Source organism: Neophocaena asiaeorientalis, unplaced genomic scaffold (genome assembly GCF_003031525.2).
Source record: "Neophocaena asiaeorientalis asiaeorientalis breed wild unplaced genomic scaffold, Neophocaena_asiaeorientalis_V1.1 scaffold597, whole genome shotgun sequence".
In the NCBI taxonomy this organism is placed as follows: domain Eukaryota; kingdom Metazoa; phylum Chordata; class Mammalia; order Artiodactyla; family Phocoenidae; genus Neophocaena; species Neophocaena asiaeorientalis.
Genome location: NW_020172664.1, coordinates 946,799 through 959,525, shown reverse-complemented (window position 1 = coordinate 959,525; position 12,727 = coordinate 946,799). Strand labels below are relative to the sequence as shown.

General features: G+C 41.5%; 1 protein-coding gene across 5 annotated transcripts in view; it reads right to left on the bottom strand.

The window, feature by feature from the left end:
- Window positions 1-12,727, bottom strand: part of MYOF (myoferlin) — a 153,030-nt gene that overhangs the window by 73,821 nt on the left and 66,482 nt on the right. For 3 of the 5 annotated variants that reach the window (XR_003002487.1, XM_024739512.1, XM_024739514.1), the window contains exons 16-19: window positions 11,021-11,103; window positions 8,872-8,910; window positions 6,677-6,801; window positions 5,476-5,592 (exon numbers count right to left, since the gene is read on the bottom strand). Coding sequence is in view for 4 of the 5 variants with exons in the window: in XM_024739512.1 (XP_024595280.1) it covers window positions 5,476-5,592; window positions 6,677-6,801; window positions 8,872-8,910; window positions 11,021-11,103 (364 nt within the window). In the remaining variant the exon portion in view is untranslated. The remainder of the gene's footprint in view (window positions 1-5,475; window positions 5,593-6,676; window positions 6,802-8,871; window positions 8,911-11,020; window positions 11,104-12,727) is intronic. The other 2 variants (XM_024739513.1, XM_024739515.1) reach the window with 1 other exon arrangement.

Below are 12,727 nucleotides of genomic sequence, written 5' to 3'. Positions count from 1 at the left end.
AAAAAAAAATACCTTGGGATATCCCACTATTACAAGATCTCCATTTTAGTTAAAGAAATTCTTGACATAGTACAATTGAAACCTCCCACAGGATTTCATTAGAAACACCTGAGTGTCAATCTTTTTTGAAAGACTTTCTAAAATACTGATTTGCAACCTTAGCTGCAAATTGGATCACCCAAAGAGCTTTTATATATTTATATATATTTATATATATATATTTATATCTGGGCCCCATCTTCCGGAGATTCTGCCTGGGCATTTCAATTTGAAAAACTTCCCTACCTTAGTCTGCTGTCACTTTGGTAGAGAGGGGCTTGAGGGACTTTTGTCACTTGTCAGGAGTCCCCTTAACTACCCACAACTAAGCCCCCTGAACTATCCATGGTTCAGAAATGCTGTGGAAATTTGAGGTTTGGTTTAAATTACTGCATGAAAATTACAAAGTAGGAAGTTATTTGTATTAATCAGACCTTATATATACAGCGTAACTTCTTTGTAAACCATCTAGGATGATATCAGAGAAGGGAAGGAGCAAAAATATGAAACGTAATTTGGGGCCTAAGTCAGGGCCCAGAAAATACGAAGAGTATTTAAGCCAGAGCTGCCTGTTACTGCAGAAAAGAACGAAGGCACGTCAAGAGGTGCTGCAGAAAGGCGGGGATACCGCCTCTGGCCGGGCTGGCTCTGCCCTGCACACCTCCACATGGCCAGGGTTCCATTAGATCTCCCTGGATTTCCCCACGCAGAACTCACAGTCACCCGCAGAAGCCCTGACAGGACCCTCACCCTGGAGGGTCTGAGCTCTAAGATAGTAAGTGGTGTTTCTGGCCAGCACAACTCCTAACAGAGTGGGCTCACACTGTGGGCAAGCCACTCAAGATGGAGCAGCTCCCTGGACCACTTTGTACGTCAAAATCCACGGGGCGCCCCTACCATCTGCTCACCTGCCCCAGAGCCCCATGAGCCTGGAGTAATAGTGAAGCTGAGAATTCTGCCCTTCCCCGGCCCTTTCCTACTTCCCCTGTGCCCTCAAGCACAAAGAGGTGGCGAGAAGTAACTTAGCAACACTGTTTAGAGCACTCTGCAGCCTCAGCTCCCACCCCCCACCCCCCACCCCCAACTTAGTAGCCTTGGGGCAAAACCGCGTACAACAGGGTAAGCTGAAGAATATAAATTATAGTCTACTGAACTATAATTCAACCCATCCATTGATGGATGTTTCTTTAACTTTGCAGGGCCTTGGGGCTCTCTTTCTGATCCTCAGTGACCAGTGCAAGTTGTAGGTGTAGGTGGTATAAGGGAGAGTTTCAGAAGTATCGATAAATTTGGGGAAGGGGGTGAGTTTTGTCAAGCAGAATACTGATAAGAGGTAGCAAGTAACAGCTTATAAAAGTGGCCGTGGGCCCAGGAGGCAGGGACATTAAGGGTCAATGACAAGGAAACTGTGCCAAGGAAAACTGCCCAACTTGCCACCTTTGGTCTAAAGGAGCTGACGGATGAATCTCAATGTGTTGTTTCAAGCAATATTTATTGACACTTAACGTGGGCCAGACCAATGGGAGCTCTAAGCCTGGGGTTGCAACAGCTGATCTTCTTCTACCTGCCTGATTCCTTAGCAAAGCACCCAGGCTGAACCCTGCTGTATCTCTCACGGGGTCTCTTAACCAAGCTCATCTGGAGCACCAGGTTGACTTCTGCTCTAGGGACATGGGGGAGCTTTGGGCTCTTTGGCAACTGAGTAGGGAAAAACTCACTCTTCCTCCTGTGTGTCTCCTTAACTCTCACACTACGATCACACTGTCAATACTTCTGATGCCAGATGTGGGGAGGATATTCCCACACTGAGCAATTCTGCCACACCAGCCAGGTATCCTACAATTTAACTCAGTTTTGACACTGTCCACCTGGAGATAATATCAGATCCCACAGGTTAAGGGCTCAGTCCCACAAAACTGCCCTACCCACTTCACCTGCCCTTTTGACCCATTAGCCATAAATTGGAGGTTCCCCCAATCCCCTCTTCAGGTTAATTTGCTAGAGCAGCTCATAAAACTCAGGAAAACAGTTTACTTACTGTTTATGGGTTAATATAAAAGGATATGATAAAGGGTGCAGATGAACATCCAGATGGAAGAGATGCATAGGGCAAGGTTTGTGGGAAGAGGCGCAGAGCTTCCACGCTCTCTCCGCACACACCACTCTCCCAGTACTTCCATGAGTTCACCAACCCGGAAGCTCCCTGAAACCCATACCTTGGGGATTCTATGAGGCTTTTATCATGTAGGCATGATCAACCATTAACCCAATTTCCAGCCCCTCTCTGAAGAACAATGGGGGGTTGGGCTGAAAGTTCCAGCTTCTAATCATGGCTTGGTGACCTGCCCCCATCCCGGAGTCCACCAAGTCACCTCATTAGAACAAAAGACTTTCTTATCACCCAGGAAAGCTAAGGGACTTAGGAGCTCTGTGTCAGGAACCAGGGTCAAAGACCAAATATTAGAACAAAAGATGCTCACAAGTGCTCTTATCACTTAGGAAATTACAGGGGTTTTAGGAGCTCTGTGCCAGGAACCAGAGACAGAAATATATATTCTATTATTTCACAAGGACCAAGTTGCCCTTTTGTCGAAACCTCTTCAACTTTACCAGGAAGTTTCATTACTTGCATATGACCGGGTCACGGGATCTTTTTAAGTTGGGCAAGGGTCATGATCACCTTCTAGACTGGCCACTCTCACGAAATCCTCTCAGCAGCTGCATGAATCCGCTCATCTCACTCTCTTCCTGGACTCCTGGTTGCTTGAACTGTGGGTTTACCCTCGGCATCTCAGCTCCTTTCCTGCTTTTTAATTTTGTTGGGGTTTTGGTTTATATAATTCATTTCTGTTTTTATTACATTTGTGACACAAACCATTCTGGGTTTAATTATTTGGAGCAAAGAAAACTAATTCAGTTTTGTATTTTAGTTTTAAAAAGCTATTCTTTCATATTGTTGACATATACCGTGGGCAGTAAATATCATTGGTTCTTTGTTTCTGTATTTTGCTTTTATTTTAATTAACTTTACAACATAAGCTTCTTTACCTGTATGTGTTTAATTATTTGGAGTAAAGAAAACTAATTTGGTTTTGCATTCTAGTAGCCAAAGAGCTTTTCCTTTACACTTTGCGGGGCTTCTTCCTTTCCCTTCCCCTTCCCCACTCTATTATTAATGTTTAGAGCAAAGAGAAGGGTCGTGGACTTAAATTGTGTTCTGGTGATGGAACAAGGAGGCAATGCGATTGCTGAGAAACCACAACATTTCTGCCTAACCGCAATTCCAACTGAATCTTCAAGAGCCATCGGTAACTACTCAAGGCCAGAACGACCCATGCGTTTCCATGGAGGCCTTTGGGTGGTTTCTAGCCCTTCTCTGGCATGATCCTGGCAGTAAATAGTACGTAAGCTACTCCACCTCTCCCCCTACCTGCTCCTCTTTTCCCTTTTTCTTAACTTGTCCTTCAGATCTATTATGATTCCTGGACTTCAGAGGTGATGGTGCTGTGGAGTGGATAGACTCAGGCCAGGACCCTGCTGACTGGACGAACCTGTTGCTTTTGACTCAGTGTCTCTTTAACAAGTAAAAAACAAACCAATATTCATTTACACTGCATGATCCCACAACATGAACCCTTCTTGGAGTGCAGGGTAAGTAAGGGGAGGGCAGCAGCCTGAGGAAGCCTTTTGGGCAGGGGAGAGGGGTAGGATGGGGTGGGGGAACCTGCAAGGAGAGGCTATAGGCAGGGGGGCATCAGTTAGCTGGCAAACAATTCAGATTTCTGGAACATGTAAGGACCAACCCAGGATTCTTAGAAATAGCTGGAGAAGAGGTGGTATGTATGTGTCTATATATAAAATAAGGGAGTATTATTCAGCCACAAGAAAGAAGGAAATCCTCTATTTGCCCGACAACACGGATGGACCTGGAGGGCATTATGCTAAGTGAGATAAGTCAGACTGAGAAAGATAAATACTGTGTTATATCACATATATGTGGAATCTAAAAAAGCTGAATTCATAGAAGCAGAAAGTAGAATGGTCATTACTAGGGGTTGGGGGAATTGAGGAGATGCTGGTCAAAGGGTACAGACTTGCAATTAGAAGATGAGTAAGTTCTGGAAATCTAATGCACATCACTGCGGTCACAGTCCATAATACTGTATTATATATCAATACTTCAAAGTTGCTAAGAGACTAGATCTTAAAAGTTCTCACCACGAAACGTGATAGTTCTGTGACATGACAGAAGTGTTAGCTAACAGTAGGGTGGTATTCATACTGCAACATATAAATGCACCAAATCAACACACTGTACACCTTAAATTTACACAATGTTATATGTCACATGTCAATTTTTTTAAAGTTCAAAAGTAAAATAAACTATCATGATTTATCAAAAAGAAAAAACAACGGTCATAATAATGGTATAGGATGTGCCAGAAACAATTCAGTGCACAACAGAGACAAGGTTAATTTAATATCGGGCTATCCATCACACGCAACACACATGCTAACGAATCTGTACTGCAGATGTCAATTAACTGACAAGGGAAAAAAATTAAGCATTTAACTGTTTCATGATAAGAATATTCTTTTTTTTGTATTTATTGCCTTGAATTAATTACACTGACATTTGAATTTACTAGGAAAACACTACATCTGTGGCTCTTTGCCATAAGAATCATGGATGTTATGCATAAGTTGTCTCCATAGTGGGGAAAGAGCTGATTTCTATACTCAATATTTTGTAATAACCTATAAGGGAAAAGAATCTGAAAAAGAATATATACATATATGTATGTGTATGTATATATATATAACTGAATAACTGTGCTGTACACCTGAAAACTAGCATGACATTGTAAATCAACCATACTTCAATAAAAATTTAAAAAAATAAATAAAGAACAAGAAATAGTTGGTAAGGTGAACCTGGAAGACTTCCTGTCTTCGAGGAGGAGTGGCGTCTCAGAGCTGCTGTAACGTGGGCATTAATATAAACACGTCCTCACATGCTGGGAAGCCTGAGATATGGCCATTACTTCTGAAAATGGAAGTGACTAGTGGTGGCTGCTATATCATTTGGAACGGCTCTTGTGGCCTCCTCCCCACGACACACCCAAGCCCAGTTAGCAAACAGGCCATTCAAAATTTGGGGGTATCACCGCTCTTGCTGGTTTTCAGTAGGGTAGTAACATCTCAAAGATAAAGCAAGTCTCATCACCCCCACAGGGCTGTGGTAGATAGACCAAGAGGGTGTGGAGCAGCACTTGCTATGACTCCCGTCTCTCCACCTCTGCCACAGCCGACCCTTCAGTCCCTGGATGCCCCCTTCAGGCCTGCTGGCTCAGGCAGGCCAGCACTAACCATTCCACCTCCAACCCTCTGTAACACCCCTTCCATACCACACACGGTCCACACTCCAACGTTTACCTCAACAACCAGCAGGTCATCATTTGAAATGGGCTCAAGCTTCTTATCTGGGGGTGTCTTTTCAAGTAAAGTGCTTAATTCAACCAAGATTCTGCCTCTGTAGGCCACTCCTTCCCCCTGAAAGGCAACAGCACAGCATTAGTTTTCTAGGCACGAACAACAGTGAAAAGATCTGTCCCTCTATTTGGGCTCATCCAGCTACAACTTTAAGTTTCTCCTTCCCAAAATGAATCAGTCAGCAACTCTCTCAGCTGGTCTTTGGTATCTGAAAGAAGAGCCAACGACTTCAGGAAGGATCCCAAAGAGAGCCGGGGCCGAAAGGGATCTTAGTCATGGCTGGTGTCAGGGGCTTTCGAGTCATGCTCGGATCCAGAAAGGGTTCCCAGATGCTGGGGTGGGAGTGGAAGGGGCTCGAAGTCTCCCTCACCCAACTTCAGCTCTGCATTTATCTGCACTAACTTTGCTCCTTTCCTCAGAAAAGGGAGGCTGCCATGTTGGCAACCAGCGCAAGTCTCAGAGTAGCCAGGAAACAAAAGAGGAAGATGTTCTGGGTGCGGCTGAGTGTGAGTATTAATTGTGGCTACTCCTCCCAATATACCAAGCAGTGTTGGCAACAGAACACTCTGGAGAGGAAGTGAAAGCTTCCACTCCACCCCCACCCCCATCCCCAGGGCTTTCTCTCTACCCTCGCTCTTTCGGTGGGCTTTGGGAGCTAACTAACTGACAGTACTTGGGCTTCTAATGTGGTGGAACGACCACTTCCCATCTCTGGGTCTCCAGGTCCTTGTCTATAAAATGAAGAGGTTGGATCGGATCAGGGATAGCAATGTCAAGCATGTCACCTCCAGTCTTTTGGCAAATTCCTAGAACATGGCATTGAATGGAATTCTGAGGTAGCACATTTGCTTTTTGGAAAGAGCCAACATTGATTACTGACATCTGCCTTAAGTCTAGGATGGGGGAACGGCCATGCTATGCATTTGCAATTGCCACATTAGATGATCTCCAGGATCCTTTCCTATTCTTGCATTCTAGGACTTGAGGGGCATGAGACTTCCATCCTTCAACACTTGATCAGTCATCTGGTGGGTCTCTGGGGGTGGGGGGCTGTCCCCTAAATGAGACTTGATTAATAACCATTAGAAGAAGGAATCGCATTAATCGGTGCTCATTAATAACAAACCTTAATTGAAGAACTAACCTTTCCAGTATTTAGCTCATCATAGGGATCTGGGAATCCCGTGTACTCTCTGGGGCTTCCATAAAGGTTCAGATAACAAGGTCCAAAAGTTGGAATAAAGCCCACCTCTGTTTCTCCTGTATTTGCTGAGAGATAACATCATCATTAGTATTTTAGGCTTTTAACACTTAATCTGTTGAAATAAATATTAGTTATTAGTTAGCTGGGTGAGACTGTTTTCCTCCATTTTGTGAGTTAGTTGTATTAGTGCAAATTGTAAACACTTGTGAGAACTGCCGTATTTCCCTTATCTTATTGCTATAAAACATTAAATAAAAAACATTTTCAGGGGGGAGTTCAGGTAAACTTATGTTATTCTTACAAAAAGATGATGCTATTCAAATGAAAGAATAAGAAGTTGATCTTCACATTTTTTGCAAGTTTATAATTGGCACTGTGGTGAACATGTCATTGGCAACTGGGGTAACGATTATAATTGTTTTGGGAAGTCATTTAAATGATGTATATCAGATTAATTTTATTTGTTCTCCAAAAACATCATTTAGTCTCAAGTAGTTAGTATAAATCTGGCAGATGATTTTTAAAATACAAGACATTTAAAATTTTTACATATAACAATGAACTGTCTGCCTACGGTTATGACCGTATGATATTCATAAGCAATGTGAAGTCTCCATTCATGACATTCTATCTCTGATGAGGGTCCAATATGCTCCGTATTTCTGCTACCTGGTCTTAGCAAGAGCTACTCCCCAAGGAGGGGCACTGCAGGCAATGTAAGCAAATAGCGGAGTCAAAGGGAGACTGCAGGTGAAGATGGGGATGTATAATAGGAGCTGCCTCCAGCCATCTGAATGGCTCCCATACGGAGGAGGGATGGACTTGCTTCCAAAAGCAGGGGAAGGACCGCTGTTGGGAGCTACAAAGAAGCCAGCTTTGGTTCACTCAAAGTAAGGAAGATCTTTCTGTGAATTAGTGGTGTCAAACAATGGGACAGACTGCACTGGGGACAGAGGAAATGTTAAGGCCAAGACTTCAGCCTATCTTTCAGGATATGGTCAAAACGATTCCTTTATGGATGAGAAGTTGACCAGATGACGTCTATGGCCCTTTTCCAGCTCTGTGCTTAAAACTAAGGCAGAAAGATAAATGTGAAGTAGCAGGTGAGCAGAATGCCGATTAATAAACAGTTGAGCAAACTATACACACGTGTAGTTTGCAATCTTTTCCACCTTTTTGAGGCTCCTTTGCATTTTGAACTTCTATTAAGTTATCATTTTATATTTTAATTTTTGACCCTTAAATAGTTGCTCATCTCTGTGACTACACTATAAATTCCTTTGGTAGGTGGGGTAATATTCAAGCATGTTTTATTCTGACTCCCTAAGCACCCAGTCCTCGTTCTGTCTTGGAGTACTACAACATAAATATTTTTTGATTGGTTAAACAAATGAATGAAGGAGTGAAGTGTGACCAAATCTGCCAAGTTTGTTACAAACCTAAGGACTACTTAATATTCACATAAAGTCTGATTATAAGATAATGAGATTGATTTTTAAAAACAAACAAGAATGAGTCATCGTGCCAATAACATAAAGGCACATGATAAAACCTTAATTTTGCAAAACCTTAATTTTGCACAGTTTGCAAACTTTCTTACACGCAGTATCTCTTTTCCCTCTCACTACGACCTTGGGTGGTTAGCATGGCAGGGATTATCACGTTTATTTATCTCTAAATCACAAAGTCTTCATCTATTAGGGTAACAACACCTGCCCTGACAGGGTTGTAAGGTCAAGCGTGAGAGCACTGAGCAAACTTGCAAAGAATGGCGAGTGCTGTGCAAACCCAAGGACATGTTATGATCCTAAAGAGTTGGAAGATGAAGACCATAAACAACAATAACAAAAAAGTGTTATACAATTATTTACAATGAAGCCAGGATGGTATGCATCTAGGTGAAAACACAGGCATGTAGCAGAGCCTGGTTAGCACATTTGTTTAAGCTTAGCTTTGCAGGACAACCATACAATACTAATACAAAAATTGTTACTGTAGCAAAACTACTTTTAAGACAGCAAAACGTAAAAAAAAAAAAAAAAAGCTAAAAGCTAAAGGCAATCAATTGATAAGTTCTTCATAAGATAATAGTAAACAGAAAGATCTAGAAGATAGCAAAATTACAAAGCATAAACCTGTATATGATGCAGCCCCAGATCCCGAAGATGAGAAATCTACGTAGTAAAAATATGGTTGGTTAAACAAGAGAAACACGGACTTTATAAAAGAGACAGTGAAAAAGTTAATCAAATCCGATGCTAGGTAAGTGGTTTAGCAACACCAGAAAAATCCCAAATCCAGACTCAAATCACATCACCCTTTTGTAATGTACACAAATGTCACTGGTTAAAAACAAAATGGCTCAAGACTTCTGTGGCACCTGGCAGCACCATCACGCATGAAATAACCCAATCTCGTCAGCCCCAAGGCAGTGAAGCATCAGAGAAGTAGCTTCCCACCATCAAAGGAGGCCTGGGGAAGTTACCAACATTTCATGATTTTAATAAAACACTTACTTGTCCTGCGTCTAATTTAGTTGGGACTAAGACCAGATAATCCAAGTTAATTTAGCCTAAGGCTGTGTGAGCAAAGGTTTATAGTTTAAGGTACATTCTCTGTTTCTTCCAGGGTGGGGAGGTTGGCGGCTGCTCATTGTTAATTTGAGACCCCTTTACGGACTGTCCGCAGGGCCTGCATGAGAGAAGGCATCAGAGACAGGGGCTGACACTGTTCGTAACTATTCATCTTCACTTGTGCTGGATGTTAACCACCATGTCACTAAGAAAAATGCTTATTCCACTATTTCTTGAATAATTATTTTTAGGTAATTATTTAATGACTTTCTGCTAAATTAAATGAATTTAAGTAATTTTTACCCTCCCTCCCATATAGTTATAGCATGATTTTAATCACTCTATTGGTTGCCTTTAACCAATAAATTTAATCTAGTCTTTAACCAATTTTTTATCTAACCTATGATTTAATCTAACCTTTATATCTGCATCCCTCACTTGATAAAAAGAGGCTAATAGCATGTCTACCCTTCCCCACCTCTCCCCTTCCTTTTTTCACTTCTAAGCTCTATCTTCTGTACTTTTACATTGTAAGAGGCGATGACATTCACCTTCTGTTTAGAGCCCTGACTACAGGTTTAACAAAAAAATTTTTTAAACGATAGCGTTCACATTATAACAACACATTATAATAAGTATTGTTCTCTGCAGAGAAAAGGAGAGTTGTAATTCCACTCCTTTGTACAGGTCCAGCAGCATGGTCCCCTATGCCACTTAGCAGAGAATGTTTAGATGGAATCTCTTTCTCACCTTCTATCATTTGCTTAAAACGATGCTACACCTGACTTTATATTTGGACTATTATCTTCTTGGTTCAGCTCTTTATTTTTCTTGGATTTTCTAATGCCTTTTTTTTTTTTTCCTTCTTCTTGAGAGAGGAAATCTATATCTTCTTCATCAAATCTCTAAGATGTTTCAGGTTCTTGGTCATACTATCTATTGCTTGGCTTACAGTATCTTTTTAAAAACGTATAAAGTCCTCTCTTAAACAAGATAAGGATGAGAGGACCCTTAGGTTTCCTAAAACAAAACTTTGTCTCAAATTCTCTCACTTTTACTCAATGTGTTTAATTTACTGGTATTTACAAGAATTTTATTTTGGTAACAAACAATAAGCTGCTCATATTATTAATGTGTTAACACTACATTTTTTCTTACCGTCTTCATTCCCTATTACAATTTCAGACCATAATGCCAAGTATAGGCAACTAGTTCTCAGTATGAAAAACAACAAAGGTATATTGGTTATCAATGCTTGTTAGCATAAAATGCATAAAAACAAAATGCACATTATCCGGAGTGGACAGTACATGGTTCAGTGCCATTTGACCTTGTTCCTGCCAAGGAAGTCAGTAAAGAAGGGAACATTATTTTATATTTGGGTGGACTGGTGTCAATGCCACTCTTAAAAACAAAAGGTACCCTCCGTATTGACGCTCAAAAATTTGTAAAACAGGTACTGGGAAAGAGTTTTTGGATTGAAGCATGAAAGCAAACATTTTTTTAACTCAGATAATTGATAGTTACCTCAATTATTAATTACTAATCAATTGTTTTGCTGGCCACCATCAAAACATCACTGAAATGGTTCACTAGGCTCATCACATTTGGCTTCTCAGAAACCAAGTCCATTGCCAGGTGGCTACCCCAGTTCATTCCTTCTCCAGAAGTTCTCCGCCCTGTCTCGTTCCTGCTCTGCTGTGTGACTCACCTTCCACTTCCCCACCAGAGGCAGCAATTTTAGAGAGGTGCAGATACGTTGTCCCAATGACATCATTTTTGGTAAGACGGTCCCTGCATATAAAAGAACAGGTTAAGACCTCCAACTATGAAGACATATCTTCGTCTCAACAATAATAAGAGAGAGCTGGAAAAGACGCTAGACCTCAGAAATCTTCCTGTCCAGTGGGCCTCAAGCTTCACTGTACTTTAAAACCACTTGGAAACCACCACCGCTCCCCACCCCTGCATCCCATACCACCTCTCATCTCCTTGTCTCAAATTCTCTCACTTTACTCAATAAAGTGAGGCTTTATTGAGTCTTACTTTTGAGACCATTCTGATTCAAATGGCCCCCCAAGCACCCTGAGAAAAACTGATCTAGTCGGACAACTCATTTCAGTTACGGAAACTGAGATTTTTACAGAGGTCAAGGGATTTGCCTATGGCCACACTCAGTACCATTGTCATAAAGTGAATAGATCAGTTGCAGGCACACAGCATGATGAGGGTAATAAAAATCTCATTACATAGAATAAGTGCATGTATCTTATTTTATCATGTTCATACTGACTACTATGATGGTTTAACAACAACAGTGGGCTATTTCTAAGGGTGCTTCATAGGGAAAAAAGTTCCCTTTCAATTCAAACATTTCTTGAACATCTACTGTGTGATAGATGCTATTTTTCTGACTTCATTTGCTTGCCTATAACCTAAATCTTATCTATATGGTTGGGATAAGTTTGCCCACTACAAGTACCTACAACTGTGTATATTTCTGTGAGTATCTTAGAGAGTCTGTGAGCCTAACATGAAATGGTCTATAGCTGGGCACATAGTACATGTAACACACAAGGTTTATATTGATAACATCCTCTGTTTAACTTCTTCTCTTCTCTATTCCATCTAGTGTCACACCCACTCTAAAGTTTAGGATCCCGTGGGGGGGAAGAAAGTTTCATTCAGTATTTTGAGGAAAGCTTATACTATAGTATATTATTATGTATATTATAGTAATATTATATGTTATATATAATATTATACATTATATAGTATAATATTAGGTTATAGAAAGTGACTAATTAAACACAGTATACAGGAGAAAAAATTATTTTTAGGTAGTAAGCCACATGCGTGGGCCTTGCATCCTGTCTGTCCGTCCAGAAGAGTCCGGACTACATTTAAAGAATCCTTAGCTTTCCCTCAGTTGTGTAAATACCCTACAGGGTATGTAACCAAAGATCTGGATCCAAGGATTCCCCCAGATAAACAGGGTCTCTCTGCACACCCTAGTCTACTATTGCTCTGGAGAGGGCAGACTAGGTCAGGGAAAAACCCCACCATTTGTTGTGACCACGGGCAACTCTGGGATGGCTCAGCTGGCAATCAGCCCACTGCAGAGTCTGTAGGCCAGAGTGGTTACCTGATCTATGTAGGGTCCAAGCCCACACTCCTGACAGTTCCTGAGGCCCCTGGAGCACCTTCAGAGTGTCGACTAGGGGTCCCAAGTAACTTAAAATGAGCTCACGCTCATCAGAAGGGGCATTTTGGCCTCAGGCCTCTTCACGACCCTCAATGAACCGTGCTGTAGTTACTGAATAAAGAAAGCCTTCTCCCCTCTTCCCAAAGTGCCTTGTTGCCATAGTGCCAAGAGGCTACGAACATGAAAGTCAAATACATTTAGCCAAAGGAAAAA